General features: G+C 42.3%; 1 protein-coding gene across 1 annotated transcript in view; it reads right to left on the reverse strand.

Annotated features, from left to right (window-relative positions):
- The window catches only part of LOC138765537 (bcl-2-like protein 15), a 47,479-nt gene that overhangs the window by 23,182 nt on the left and 8,167 nt on the right, over positions 1-16,130 (reverse strand). Inside the window, exon 3 of the mRNA XM_069942567.1 lies at positions 2,839-2,973. Coding sequence (XP_069798668.1) covers positions 2,839-2,973 — 135 coding nt within the window. The remainder of the gene's footprint in view (positions 1-2,838; positions 2,974-16,130) is intronic.

A 16,130-nucleotide genomic window follows, 5' to 3' on the forward strand; every position in this document is an offset into this window, starting at 1 on the left:
ATCTATCTATTTGTACAGTGAGACTGCGCATCCAACATGCTCAGGTTTAGGAAATGGACATTTTCTAGACTTCTCGCTATCATTCCTATTTCAATGGTCTTTAAGTTCATATTTTTTTTAAAGATGTTACACAGTAGAATTATACATTTTCTGATCAACACAGTAATTTTTGAGGGAGCTCAGGGAACCAAGGCCCCAGTGTGGAAGTTGCAGCACACTAAGGGTTAAAATGTCTTAACCAGCTCTAAAGAAGTACGTGCTGGAAGAATATTTTAGCTGAAATTATGATGGAACATAACTGCAGAAACATCTTTGAAGGGATCACATTAGGAGAGCAAACGCGATTTAAAGAAGAAAATAGAAAATAACATTTAATTAAGGTCTTTATTGACACACACAAGAAATCAGTCACTCATCAGAAATATCCAATAGATGTTGAGTTAGTTTAATTATTATTGGCTGTGCATATCTTTGGTCACAACCAGTGTTATTTTCTATGCTTAAAGGTATTTGATAACATATACAGTTCCAATTGGAGAAAATGTTTATAAAAGTAAAAGTGTGTAATTATTCAGAGCAGTTCAGTGACAGGAGCTCCTGTTGCTCTCCTTCCGCATAAGCGAAATGAAGTGTGGTTGGGAACAAGTGTTGTGTTAGTCTTGTTATTAAGTGATTTCCATACCAATAAGTTTCAGGGGAATGTGCTAAATAGAACAAGGTGAGTTTCAAGAGAGCATGGGAACTAAGGCCTCAGTATGTTAAAGGTAGTAAGTACTTAGTGAGCCAAATGCTGAAAAATCAGGATTTCTAAATAGAACACAGATTATTGCAGTTTTACTGCATAAGCTCTGATATCCTTGACTATTGCATTACCTTTGAATTACTATTCATCTTTAAGTTTTCATATATAATCTCTCTTCTCCATTAAGATATTCCTCATCATTAGCTATGTAGCCATCAGGAAAGGAGACTGAGATGTGGTATTTCAAATCTGTATCCTAAGATGTGGAACTTTAACCCTGGACAAGTAACATCCAAAACAATTATTTTCTTAGATTGCTTTAAATATAATTGAGCACCAGCGAACAGTATAAATGGCTAGTTTTGCAATGAACCCACTGAAAGATTTGGGTGATCAAATTCTTCACACGTTCATATAATTGAACTTGGTCGTTGATGGCAAGCTTTGTTTTTATGTATTATACTTAATTAAAATAAGACTGATTTTGAAATGGATGCCAAAGTTAAAATCATCAGTGGACAGAACATTCAAGCAGATGCAATGCTTTATTTGGTAATAAATAAACTATCAAAATTTACCTGTTCATCTCTACTTTATTCTCCTTAAATATGAATTTTAAAAGTACTTCCTGAGAATCCAGAAAATCTGAAAATCTGGACTGATGCAATCTCAGAGCAGTCTGGATTTTCGGACATCTACTCAACAATATTTGGCATATCGGCAAGGTTGGGCATAACTGTGGAATGGATGTTTGGACATAACTGCTTGGTAAAGAGTACTAGGTATAAATACTGGGTGCAGTATTGGGCATAAATATGGATTGGAATATTGGAAATAACTATGGACTAGAGTGTTGAGCAAAACCACGGGGTAGATTATTGAGCTTATCCACAGGTAGACAATTGGATGTGATATTGGAATATTGGATATAACTAATAGTTAGAGTATTAAGTATAACTATGGGACAGATAATTAGGCATAACTCTAGGATGGAGTTTTGGGCATGTCAGGGTGGATTAATGGGAATAATTTAAGGTAGACTTAAGGTAGACTTTAAGGTAACTTAAGGTAGGACACAACTACTGGATAGTCTTGGGCATAATGGTGGTTTAGAATATTAGGAGTAATCACAGGACAGAGTACATAGGATGTAAAGGACGTACTGTATAAGGCACTGAATAAAATGAGGTAAGCACTGTGTATATGTTGGGCACTACCAGTTACCCCAATAACCACAAGGACAAAGACTGAGGGAAATGATGGGCTTTATTGTACATAAGACTTGAGCTGGCCCGGATCCAAGCTAGGGAAGTGCAGGGAAAGGAGAAGTGGCTCAACCTTTATGGCCTGGTCCACAGGGGAGGAGTCCAGGGGAGAGTGTCATCAGCCTTTACTGGCCAATGAGTACATACAGTATAACAATGGGTTGAAGTATTGAGCATACAACTGAGATTGGGAATAATTACAGGGTAGATTACTTGTGTATATGGGTGAACTAGAGGGCAAAACTAGAGGGGAGAAATGAGCATCACACACAGTGCAACACATTGGTGTCACTGTTAAAGTCTGCAGATGCTGCAATTAGAGTTAATAACAAAAGTGCTGGAGAAACTCAGCAGGTTAAGTAGCATTCCTTAAGTAGAAAAGATACGTAACCAATGTTTCGGCCCTGAGCCCTTCATTAAGGAATAGACAAAAGGGTGCTTGAAACATATATTGCGAGGAGGGACCACCGAAATGGTGGTTATGCTTATCTTTGTTCCAGAAGGTGTCTGACTTGTTGAGTTTCTCTAGCTTTTGGGTACTGAACACTGGTAACACCGTAGGCTAGAAATGTAAATTTAAACAGACATATAGCATGGTAACTGACCCTTCTGCCCTACTACTCCCCAAACACACTGATTAACCTACAACCCCCATATGTTTTTGAATTGTAGGAGGAAACTGGAGCACCCAGAGCAAACCCATGTGGACACACTCATTATAGACAGCAACGGGTTACTGATGCTGTGCTAACTACTCCATTAACCGTGGAGTATTCAACATTTCTAAGGTAGGTAGTTCCACAGAATAAAGAATGAGACACATCTACATACCAGATAGAACTTTGGGTTCTTCAGATTCTGTTCTGTCTCCAAGGCTTCGAAAGCCGGTTGGTTCATCATCATCAAGCTCTTCACCCAGCAAAATATTCACCAGATATTTGGACTGTTCCTTAAAAGACTTCACAGCTGCCATTAGGAGAACCAAACAACGTTACCATGAATAACAGCTCTTTGCAGTGCACGTTGTACTGCTTGTAGACACTCTGTAATGTGATACTCCCAACCCTTCCTATATACTGGTAAAGGTTTTATTCTTCTTTCACTTTCAGTCTAAAGTAAACACCCAGGCAGTAATGAAACATTTTTCTCTGGGTTAAACATCTGGAGGAAAATTTAACTTCAATGGCTGGAGTTCAAGTTTGTACAAGTGGAACCCAACAAAATAGCATTCTCCAGCCCTCGGTGCAAAAACATTCAAACACACAACCAGACATAGCACACATACAGACAAATGATACATATATATATGTGTGTAATAGTCAATATTGTGTAAAAGTCATTCCCCCTATTTTTGGTCTAAATATCTGGTATTTTCCATATATATCATGTAAAAGTCAAACCCCTATTTTTGACTCCGGTTTCCCACTCATCCAAGTTCCCAATGCCCTGACCATGGACTCTTGCCTAGACCCCGGCTGCCCGCCCATCCGAGTTCCCAATGCCCTGACCCCAAACTCTGACGTAGGCCCCTGCCCATCTGAGCTCCCGACACTCCAGCCTCCCACCCATCTGAGCTCCCTGCACGCCAACCATGGACTCATGACTAGGTCCTGGCTGCCTGCCCATCCGAGCTCCTGATGCCCCAAACGATGTAGGCACTTACCGCAGTCAAAAATTATATGCGTGTAATAGTCGACCCCCTAAATTTTACCCTAAAATTGGTCCACAAAATGAGACTATTGTACACATATGTATATGTATATATCTATATATTTTGTTGTCAGAGTGATTGGGCTAAACCTAATCCCTTTATAAACTACTTTTAAGATCTAGGAATAGTTCCCTGGATGGAATTAAGAAATGATGGAATTAAGACTTTCAACAACAATTTGCTGAAACTACATGGGATTTTATTTTGAAATGTGTCCACTCATCTTTTTGTGCTAGGCACTCACTAATTTAATGTAAAGTGGTCCATTGAGCACATTTTTCTAAGGTTCAATTAGCTAAATTTTATCCTAATATTTCCTTGAAATGTGATAAATACATAACTGAGGAAGGTATGTTGTGTCATATGTTTTGGCTATATCTTCTCTCTTTAATTTTTGGCAAAGGGTATTTCATACCTGATCATTATTAATTTGACTCCTAACCCTTTCATTGCTATTTTTAGAATGAGTGAGCCAAAAGATTTAATACTGACTTTTTTCACAATCCCATGTAGTGGCTTTTGCTTCCCTGAATGCTAGTTTGAAAGATGCTGTCCCTCCCACTCATACCCAATGGTTGTCGGATGTGATGGCATGTCTTTCTACAGAAAAAATTAGGTGTTCTACAACTGTAATGGATCTTAACTTTCTTTCTTTTTGGGGTCTTTTTCTTAATTACTTTCAAAATTTGTAGATTAATTATCTCTGGGTTTTTCTTTCAACCCCATAGTTATTATTAGTAGTGGACTCCTTAACTAGGACAGCAACCCTCATGGGGGATGGGTGAGTGGGGGGGGTGGTTTATTCTTAGTTTAGGTATGCATGGTTGGTTTTTTTCTTTTACTTTTTCCATTTAATAGCGTGAGTTCATATGTACCTTGTTCATGGTTATTTGATAATTGTAACTTGATAATAATTTACTTTATTATTATTACCGTATGTACCTATGTATTTGCATATGTTAAAACCAATAAAAAGACTGAAAAAGAGAGATTGTGCATGTTTCAGTATCGTTGTGAACCTTTGGAATTCCGAGAATATGAAAGACTGTAGATATATTATTTTAAATAATGAAACGTTATTTGTTGTTTAGAAATATTTCACAACTTTAGAAATTCCCCGTACTTTACAGTCAATGAAGTGTCATTGAAAAGCAGACAGCGTTAAAGTAAATACAGTACAAGCTCACACAATAAGTTGACTGATGATACTAGATACCAGGGATATTGCGTGAAACACAAAAGTCTGCTGATGCTGTGATTGTAGCAAAAATGATGAAGGGCTTAGGCCCTAAACAGTGGTCACATATCTTTATCTCTGATGTATCTCCAGCATTTTTGTGTTTTTACCTGGGATATTGCCTCTACTCTTCTTACAAATGGTGCCATAGGTTCTTTCATGTCAACCTAAGAGGACAGATGGAGCTTTGGTTTAACTCTCCTGTTTATGATTACGACACAGAACGTCTTTAATTTTCAATTAAAATATCATCTTATTTTTTGAACTATGGGTTAGAGTCTCTGGTGCAGGCCTGTACTGGAAATGATGGAATCATCTGGGAAATGGTATCAAAGTCAAGGATTAGCTGTAACATTGCATAATTGAGCAGTTTTTGGGGCTGAATGGCTTGTTCCTGATCCTATCTATTATTAGGTAATTTCACAGTCCATGATTGGCTGGTACTGGTCAGGACTAGTCCAATTGCTCTAGTTTCATGCATTCATCCCATAGGAGGATGATGGTTCCTTTTGGTCAGTTTGTGGGGTTTGATATGAGGCTATCCCACTCCTCAGAAATAACAGTGTGTGTGTGAATAGATTTTAGGTGAGTAGGAGGTTGCACAGGTCTAGACCCACCCCTCAACATTCCCTCCCAGATCCAGTGGCATGGTGAGGTCCAAGATGGCCGGGGTAAGTTCTGTTGCAGTGAATAGCCATGCCAAGCTCCGATGCAAAAGATGCCCTTTCTACGCACGTGTTTGCTAGATGACTGTTGACCCTACGAGAGGGTTCGTCCGCCCTTTGACAGGTCTTGTTTTTTCATCCTGCAGGGTGTCTAGCCACCCTCTGCACCAGGGAAGCCTGGTGGGGGAGCCAGTTTAGTCACCAAAAACACCCGACCATGCAACAGGTAATACTGGGTTTCATGGTACCAGTAGCACTCAGATGAGTGACCTGACCTACTAAGGGAGTAATATAAAGCTTTGGGTGCCATAAGGATGACATGGGGCGTTGACTCACTTTCGTCGGTCTTTCTGATTGACCAACTGGACTTGCAGTTGGTTCACTCTTCAGACTAAACAGAATCTTGCCTAGAACACTTCTCCCAATAGAACTGCATTCATACTTTAATTTTTAAATTTAATCATACAACCCGGTAACAGGCCCTTTCATCCCAAAAGTCTGGCTGCCCAATTACACCCAATTGTGTAAACATGACAATAAAGGAACCTTGAACTTTTAAGAATAATAAATTGCTCAAAATAAGAATGAATAATCATGAGTCATTGGGCTCTCAATTGGTAGCATTCTCACCTCTGTTACCAGAGAGCTGTAGGTTCAAAATCAGTATAGAGAAATGATCTCATGGGTATTAAACTGAAGCCTGGAGGGAGAGCTGTTTCAAGAAAAACTTACGAGACCCCCTGGTTCTGGCTTAAATTCATTATTTGACCAACACAATGATAACGAATTTACTGACATATATTTATCCCCAAAGTTCTCGGTTGCTGTAGCCGCACAAATACTTGGTTAAAAAAAACCTCCAAAAACAACTACAATTCACCTACAATGGTATACATAATTGAATTGAGATGCCATAAATACAAAAAGTAGAAAATTAACATTCACAGTTATCCAAATGCAAATATATGTGACTTTGCAGCAGTGTAGACAATTCTTTTGTGGTCTCAAAGCAACTCATAATTGGTGAACCAAGGGGAGGTTGGAGAAAAACTGCTTTTGAATCTTAAGTCATGTTTATTGTCATCTGATTGCACAAGTACAACTTGACCAAACAGCATTCTCCTGTCAACCAGACATAACACACATACAGACAGGCAATACATACGCAGCACAAGTATTCACATCTACTCATTCTTTTCTTTGGCTTGGCTTCGCGGACGAAGATTTATGGAGGGGGTAAAAAGTCCACGTCAGCTGCAGGCTCGTTTGTGGCTGACAAGTCCGATGCGGGACAGGCAGACACGATTGCAGCGGTTGCAGGGGAAAATTGGTGGGTTGGGGTTGGGTGTTGGGTTTTTCCTCCTTTGCCTTTTGTCAGTGAGGTGGGCTCTGCGGTCTTCTTCAAAGGAGGTTGCTGCCCGCCAAACTGTGAGGCGCCAAGATGCACGGTTTGAGGCGTTATCAGCCCACTGGCGGTGGTCAATGTGGCAGGCACCAAGAGATTTCTTTAGGCAGTCCTTGTACCTTTTCTTTGGTGCACCTCTGTCACGGTGGCCAGTGGAGAGCTCGCCATATAACAGGATCTTGGGAAGGCGATGGTCCTCCATTCTGGAGACGTGACCCATCCAGCGCAGCTGGATCTTCAGCAGCGTGGACTCGATGCTGTCGACCTCTGCCATCTCGAGTACTTCGACGTTAGGGGTGTAAGCGCTCCAATGGATGTTGAGGATGGAGCGGAGACAACGCTGGTGGAAGCGTTCTAGGAGCCGTAGGTGGTGCCAGTAGATGACCCATGATTCGGAGCCGAACAGGAGTGTGGGTATGACAACGGCTCTGTATACGCTTATCTTTGTGAGGTTTTTCAGTTGGTTGTTTTTCCAGACTCTTTTGTGTAGTCTTCCAAAGGCGCTATTTGCCTTGGCGAGTCTGTTGTCTATCTCATTGTCGATCCTTGCATCTGATGAAATGGTGCAGCCGAGATAGGTAAACTGGTTGACCGTAAATAAATACATACATATCGTTTCACGAATGTGAGAAGTTCCTTTGGTCGTTCAGCATTCTCACTGCCCATGGAAGAAGCTGCTCCTCAGCCTGGTGGTGCTGGCTCCTGTATCTCTTTCCCAATGGGAGCAGCTGAAAGATGCTGTGTGCAGGGTGGAAGGGGGCCTCAATGATGTTATGTGCCCTCTTCAGACAACAATCCTGGTAGATCACAACGGTGGGAGGGAGGAGACTCCAGTGATCCTCTCTGCCACTTATACGGTCCTGTGGATTGACCTCCGAAACCGTACCACACCGTGATGCAGCCGGTCAGGATGCTCTCAATAAAGCTCCTGAAGAAAACTGACATAACAGTGGCTAGTAGGGATTGTATAGTAAGTTACAAAAGCAGGACTTTTAAGATTGTAATCTTGGGATTACTGCCAATGCCACATGCTGGTGAAGCAGGCAGGACTATAGTGCAATTTATTGCATGGGTGAGGAGCTTGTGCAGGTGGGAGGAATTTGATTCATAGGGGTCTCTTTCAGAGTCCTATGGATCTGCCAAGGGAGATGGGTCAGATATGACCCAGGATGATGGTGGGAATCTGAGCAACAGGCCAGTGAGGGGAGGGCTTTTGAGGGACTGGCAGATGCTGGGGCAAGCAACCCTGAAAGGAAGAACAGGAAAGGACAGGTCACAGTGAGACTGAGGGGTTAAAGTATTACTTTTAATGCAAGGTGTATTGTGGGTATAGCAGATGAATTTAAATTTAAATTTAAATTTAGATGTACAGCATGGTAACAGGACCTTCTAGCCCAAAGGCCCTTCCCCCAAATTCAAGAATTAACTTACAATCCCCATATGTTTTGAATGGTGGGAGGAAATCAGAGCACCTGGAGGACCCCCACAGATACAGGTTGAACGTACAAACTCCTTACAGGCAGCACCAGATTCAAATGTGTAATCATCATTCATGTGCCTTGCCGTTTGTCATGGGCGATCTTGTCTCTCCATCTGTCACGATCTCCGACTCTCCGAATTGTAGTTGTTGCCTCCCCTGTTCTTCTTCAGTGAAGACCCCATCTTTGCGCTGAGACCGTAGGTGATGTCGAGTTCATGGTTATGCAAGGGAAAATTGCTGAAGTGGTTTTGCGTTGCCTTCTTCAGTTGCAGAAACAACTGTCCAGAGTTTTAGTTTTTCAACCATACATTCCAATTTGTAGAATCTGCTTGTGAAAACTATCCACCACCTGCAATCCATGGCTTCACATGACCCTGAATGGAAGGCTAAACAGATACTACACCTTGCTCAAGGGTAGGTTATCGGATGGAAAGAGTGCCTCACACCTCCTTCTGCTGAACCATTGCACAGGTGTGCTAACTGCCCTATTATGATGTTGTGGCAATTAAGGAAGCTCGGTTGCAAGAGGAACAGGACTGGCAACTCACTATTTGTGCATTTTGTTGTTTTATTTAGGATAGAGAAGGTAGTAAAAGAGATGGAGGTGTAGCATTGCTAATCAGAGAGGACCTAATGCTAGGCTCAACTTCTGAGGAAGTATGGGTAGATATCAGAAATAAGAAAGGTGCAATCACACTGACAGGCCAAGAGTATAGGGCTTCCAATAGTCACTGGGAGACAGAGGAACAGATTACAGAAAATTGCAAAAGTTGTCAGAGTGGGGAATTTTGGTTTCCCCAATTTTGACTGAGATGTCCTTCGTGGCAGAGACTTAGATGGGACAGAATTTATTCAGTGCAACCAGGAAAATTACTTGAAGCAGCATGAACAGTAAAGGCCCTAAAATCTGAACTGCTCGTGAATTGGGTCAGTCCAGATTTTTGGATTTTCCGGATTCTCAGGCAGTACTTTAAATATTCAAATTTAAGGAGAACAAAGAAGAGATGAACAGGTAAATTTTGATAGTTTATTAATGAATCATTTTTCATATAAAATACAAAGTACCAAAAAAATGTATTTGTTTATTTGCATGACTTCTGTGCATCTGTGGTGCTTACACAAGCACACAAAATCCCGCTAAATTTGAAAAGTTTGAGAGTTTCCAAGAAGTCTGGATTCTCTGGTGGCCTGTAGTTCTGGCATCTGGATTTCTGGACTTTTACTGCAGACAGCTCAACCAGGAAAACGCCATAATAGACCTTGTATTAGCAATTGAGCTTGGCCAGGTAATGGGAGTTTCAGTGGTGGAACATTTTAGGAATTGTGACAACTCTTCCTTCAGTTTCAAGATAATTATGAAGAAAGGATAATCTTGGGCCTTGTAGAAAAGTAAATTGGGAAAATTATAATGTGATTTTACAGGAGTTAGGAGTATTAGATGGGAGATGCTGTTATCTGGCAAGCCCACATATGATATGTAGGAATTGCTTAAGGACTAATTAATTAGAATTCAGGACCACAATGTTCCTATGTGAAGGAAGGACAGGTGGCGCAGTCAGAGAACTTTAGATGATGAAAGATATCATGAATTTAGTCAAGAAGTAAAAAGGAGGCATGTGTAATATTTAGGAAGCTGCAATTAGACAGGACCCTGGAAGAAATATAGGGATTGCAGGAAAGAGCTCATGTAAAATAAAATGACCTTGGTGAGAAGGGCCAAAGAAAATCCCAAGGCATTTTATGCTTACATTAAAATTCAAGATTATTTTATTGTCATATAATAAAACAGATGTGATATTGCACAAAATTTCCTTTAATCGGCAAAGATTTGCTATCAGTAGAAATTGCCCGGCACCCCTTATAGCCAGAGAAAGAGAAGCAAAAGAGATCATGTCAGATGGATAGAGATGATCACCCACGCCGAACAGCAAGGCACCTGAATGATATTAATAATTTTAAAAATGAAATCTACAATTAAAACAGAAAATACAAGAAATACTCAGCAGGCCAGGCGAGGAGAAGCAATATTTCACGATGAAGACCAATTTACTTTTCTTTTACCAATTTTAAAAAATTTGTCTTTCATTCAGCCATCTCATTACCACAAACCTAGCTGTGCTTTACACAGGTTTGGCTGTGTACATTATTACTCAGTTGAAACCCAAGCAGTTTCAACTGAATTTTATCACAGTAATTTGTTGCCAGGGAAAAAGGAGTCTATATAACTCATGATAAGGCTCCTTTTTATTTTGTTTGGTAAATGAAGATCATTCCTGATTGGAATTGGCAGTGACATTACCCGACAGAAAGGATCCAGAGAGAAAACATTTGGGTTCCTGTAAGCTCCAAACTACCAAGGTCCAAAGTTAATGCCCAAAGTATTGGTTGTGTGACAGACGGAACATAATAACATAACCACACCAAGTAGAAGGTGCAATGCACAAAAGTGGTGAATAAACTCAACAGGTCACAGTGAAAAGAAGTAAAAGGTAACCAAAAGGGTTGGGCCTTGCCTTTCATCAAAGTATCAGCAAAAAGCAGGCAGATTCTCCAATAAACGTCGGAGGTGGGGAGGGGGAGGAGGAGTGGAAGGAGGAAGGGGCATGGAGAGGAGTACAGGCTAAAAGGTTAGAGGTCTTAGGTGGATATGTGTGAGAGACTAGAAGAGGTGAAAGGGGGAAGGAATGGAGAGGGAATGGGTGGGGAACTGGAGGAAACGAGACAGAAGGATAGCAAAAGAGAGAGACTCAGGGGAGGGGTTTAATGTTGGAGTGTGTTCATATTTTCACTATGGACATCCAATCTCCATATACCTCCATCCCCCATATTGAAGGTCTCAAAGCCTTTTGTTTCTTTCTCAATGACAGACCCAACCAGTTCCCCTTTGCCACCACCCTTCTCTGCCTTGCAGAACTTGTTCTCACCCTCAATAACTTCTCCTTTGGCTCATCCCACTTTCTCCAAGTAAAAGGGCTAGACATGGGTATCCGCATGGCCCACAGCTATGCCTGCCTTTTTGTTGGCTATTTGGAGCAATCCATGTTTCAGGCCTACATAGGCAAGGCTCCTCAACTCTTCCTTTGCTACACAGACTACATTGGTGCTGCCTCCTGCATTCATGATGAGCTCGTCAACTTTATCCACTTTGCTGCCAACTTTCACCCTGACATTCACGTGGTCCATCTCTGGCAACATTCTCTCCTTTCTTGATCTGAGTCTCCATCTCAGGAGACAAAATCTTTACAGATATATTCTTAGAACCTTCCAACTCCCACAGTTACCTCGATTGCACCTCTTCACCCTGTCCCCTGTAAGGATTTGATTCCTTTCTCTTAATTCCTCCACCTCTGTTCCAACAGCTCCCAGGATGAGGTCTTCTATTCCAGGGCATCCGAGATGATGTCCTTCTTCAGAAAACATGGCTGCTCTCTACTTCCAGAAACTTAGCACTTACCCACATCTCCTCTTTTTCCCACTCACCTGCCCTAGTCCCCACTGCCCCTAGACACAACAAGGACAGGATTCCACTTGTCCTGACTTGCCACCCTCCAGCTTCTGGATCCAACATATTATCCTCCACAATTTCTTCCACCTACACAGCATCGGTGCCAGAACATATGTCAGAGGGGGGCATTAGCGAGTTAGAGGGGGGAAAGAACTGACCTGTCGACTGGGTTGGGGTGAGGGATGCTGGCAGGGTCCAACCTGTTGACCAGGGAGGTGGTGGGGGGGGGGGGTTCGCTGGCAGGGTCCGACCTGACCACGGGGCGGGTGTGCTGGCAGGAGCCAACCCGTTGTTGATGCCATTTCTCAGACATGGGTCGGGAGGGGGCTGTTTGCTGTTTTTATTTCGTCAAGCATCACTAGATGCCGGGGGCAGGTGGAGAGTCACTAGTGTGCATCAACCTAGACACTACTGACGCGGGAGGGAGAAGGGCGGGTCTGATGGCCAGGAATGGCCATAGCCGTATGGGGCAAAGAGCACCTCGTTGGGGGGGTGCAGGTGCACAGCACCTCATATGGGGTGAACAGCACCTCATGGTGGGGGGGATCTGCACCACGTTTGGGGGCAATGCCAGTAGATGCCCCCCTTGGCGCCGACCCTGCACCTACAACATTTCCTCCCCTCTCCCCATTCTGCAGAGCCTGCTCCCTCCAGGGCTCCCTCATCCCTTCATCCCTTCACACTAATCACCACCTCAGCACATACACCTGTAATTACAGAAATGCTGCCTTTGAGCTCACACATCCTCTCTCACCATTGCTCCAAACTGTCCTGCCGAGGGAAGCAACACCTCACTTGTGAATCTGTAGGGGTCATCTACTGCATCTGGTGCCCCTGCTGTGGTCTCCTCTACATTGGATGGAGACTGCGAGATCGCTTTGCTCAGCATCTTTGCTTGTTGGCACATACCATTCCACACTGAGATGTCTGCCCACGGCCTCATGCATTACATAACTGAGGCTATATGCAAATTGGAGGTACAACTCCTAATATTCACTCTGGGCCTTTGTCAACCAGTTGGCATTAACATCGACATCTCCAGTTTCCATTAAACTCTCCCCCAAGTCTCTTCTCTTTCCCTATCCTACTGCCTCATCTCCTTCAGCTCTCCACCCCTTCCCTTACCTCTCCATTCAGCGAGCTGAAACTGGGGCTCCTCCCCCAGTTTTGCAGGTTTTTCTCTTCTGCCCTCCCACACATATCCACCTGTGACTTAACTGTTATTCTGTATTCCCTCCCTGTCCTTTCCTCTCCTCTCCCCACCCTCCACCTTTTTATTCCGGCTCCTGACTGCTTTTTGCTCATACCAAGTTGAAGGGCTCAAGCCCAAAACATTGGTTACCTTTTACTTCCTATGAATATTGCATGATGCGCTGAGTTTCTCCAACACTTTTGTGTATTGCACTGCAATCATAGAATTAGTAGACTTTATTGTTTAACAAGTCAAAGATGGGGCTCGGACCAGGACTGGGTCATCGTGACACAAGCAGAAATGTTAATATTGGCAATTTGGTGAACTTCTAAACCAGAGTTTTCAAACATTTTCTTTCCACTCACATACCACTTTAAGTAATCCCTATGCCATTGGTGCTCTGTGATTAGTAAGGGATTGCTTAAGGTGGTATGTGAGCGAGAAGGGAAGATTGAGAATCACTGCTTGAGACCCAATTGTTACTGAAATATTTTGCTTGAGAAAAATTGTCATTGGCCCATTTCCTTTGGAGTTATGAAATTGTGCTCATAACGAGTCAATTAGGGATGATTAAAACAGTGGTTTTCAAACTTTTTCTTTCCACCTACATACCACCTTAAGCAATCCTTTACTAATCCCTTACCTATGGAATAGGGATTACTTAAAGAGGTTTGTGAGTGGAAAGAAATAGTTTGTAAACCACTGTTCTAGACTAACCTTAAGGTGAAACCATTGCTCTATTCTCATACGTTAGCTGGAAGTTGTCCCATATCATTGAGTATAAGAAGTTGGGATGTTATGGTGAAGTTGGACAAGTTGGACAAATCATTTGGAGCATTTTGTGTAGTTTTGGTCACCTTGCTACAGGAAATAGATCAATAAGACTGAAACAGTGTGGAGAAGAATTACAAGGATTTTGCTGGTGTTACAAGCCCAGAGGACTCAAAAACCCAGCAGCAATAGAAATTGACCAAGAGAGTGGTTACTTAAACAAAAGTATTTAAAATGTTCTTATACATAATAATATCAAATTTTAACTTATTACTATTAACTTAACCCCATTCTAATTCTAAGCGCATGTGTATGTAATGTGTATGTGTTCAGGAAAGGTCTTTGTTTCACTGTCCAATCATTCACTTTTCTATTCTCCATGTTCACTGGTATCAGGCAATTTTCCTTACCATGCACGGAATTTAACATTTATGACCTTCACCAGGCTCTGGTGCTTTAACTTAAATTGTTACTGCTCAGGAGGGTTCTTGTTGGTTTCAGAGAGAGATATTCAATGTTTGATGGACACACACACAAACTGATCTCCTTTAATTAGCCACTTCAGTGTCTTGCTGAAGAAACTTGCCTCCATGTGGATTTTTCCAAAAGATTTCTCCAGGTTACCACAAAGAGTTCTTCTTTTTCCCCTACTTCAGGAGAAACACATTAACCAGCCACATCCTCTTGTAATTGACTACCAAGGTTGAGAATAGGCTAACTCAGAACTCAAAGCCCATCTTCAATTTTGCAACTTTCACCATGAACCTGCTGTAGTAAAACTGATTCTCTCTCTCTCCGTTTATAAAATCACATGATGCCTCTTAGAGTAGCAACCTTCAACCAGCAATTTAAACTTCTGACACCATTCCTAATAGCAACAGATTTTCAGTTCCTGAGCCTGGGCACCTGTTCAAGCATGTTGTTCTTTTAAAGATAATAGTCCATTTCAATTCTACAACATCAGTCCAATTAACACCGACTCAAGTGCCATGCAGGAGGAGCATCATGTCTCCAATTGGCTTTGCTGATACAATGGGAGAGAACTTGTAAGTGAAGTCTCCAATTGGCAACATGATGTCCCTCCTACATGGCACTTGAAATGTTTGTGAAATGAAACTGAGATGTTTGTTTGTGAAGTGTGACCTAAACTAAACCCCAACAATCTATACTTTTTTTAAAATATATTTTATTCCATAATTTTATTAACTTTATTCCATAACACTGGGACTTGAAGAGCTGAGTTATAGCAAAAGGTTGAATAGATTATTCCTTGGAGAATGAGGGGAGAATTAATAATGTTGCCTGGTCTTGAGGACCTGAGTTACAGGGAAAAGTTAAACAGGCTATGACTTTATTTCCTGGAGCGCAGAAGAATGAGGGGAGATTTGATAGAGGTGTACAAGATTATTTGAAAATGTAAGCAGGCTTTTCTCACTGAGGTTGAGTGAAAGATGAATGCATTAAGAAGAAAATGGCGGTGCTGCTGGAACCACTGTAACGACAGCACCATCACTGGTGGAGAGCAGGGAGAGTGGGGAGAGGAGTTACAGCCCTTTCTTGGGGTCCAACCACCCAGTTCAACTCCCATCAGCTCCATACAGCTTTAAATTGCCTGTAAATGGAGCCTGTGTTGATTTTATTTGAAAGTCCTGTGACTGCAGGGCCTGGCCTAAGATGGTGGTGCCTTTGATCGCCAGTTGTCACAAGGGGTTTCAGACCCCAGGGAAGCAGAGGACTGGTGCAGGGCACCAGAAAACAAGGAGACCACTCCCTGTTTGAGAAGGACAAGCAGAGGAGGTGACCCATAGTATGGTGACAGTGGTGGTAGACCATGAGGGGCTCTGAGGCTGAAGGGAGCGGGCTGTTGGTGACTCAAGGTAAGGAACCTGTGCAGGTTGTGGGCTTTGGTGACTGCAGTCAAGGAACTCACAGCAAGCTGCAGATTGCTAGAGACTGGCTGAAGACTGGCTGAAGGGTTACCAGGTATTGGAATTGGGATACGAGAGGGTGCCGAGGGCACTGAAGGGTTCCTGATCATGTCAGAGGTTTGGATCTGGAGTACAGGCTGCAGATGATTTGAAATTAACTCTTTGTGGCTGCAGTGGAGGCAAATCAGTGGACACATTGATTATATGAGGCGTTTCAGTGAATCTGTCC

Source organism: Narcine bancroftii, chromosome 5 (genome assembly GCF_036971445.1).
Source record: "Narcine bancroftii isolate sNarBan1 chromosome 5, sNarBan1.hap1, whole genome shotgun sequence".
In the NCBI taxonomy this organism is placed as follows: domain Eukaryota; kingdom Metazoa; phylum Chordata; class Chondrichthyes; order Torpediniformes; family Narcinidae; genus Narcine; species Narcine bancroftii.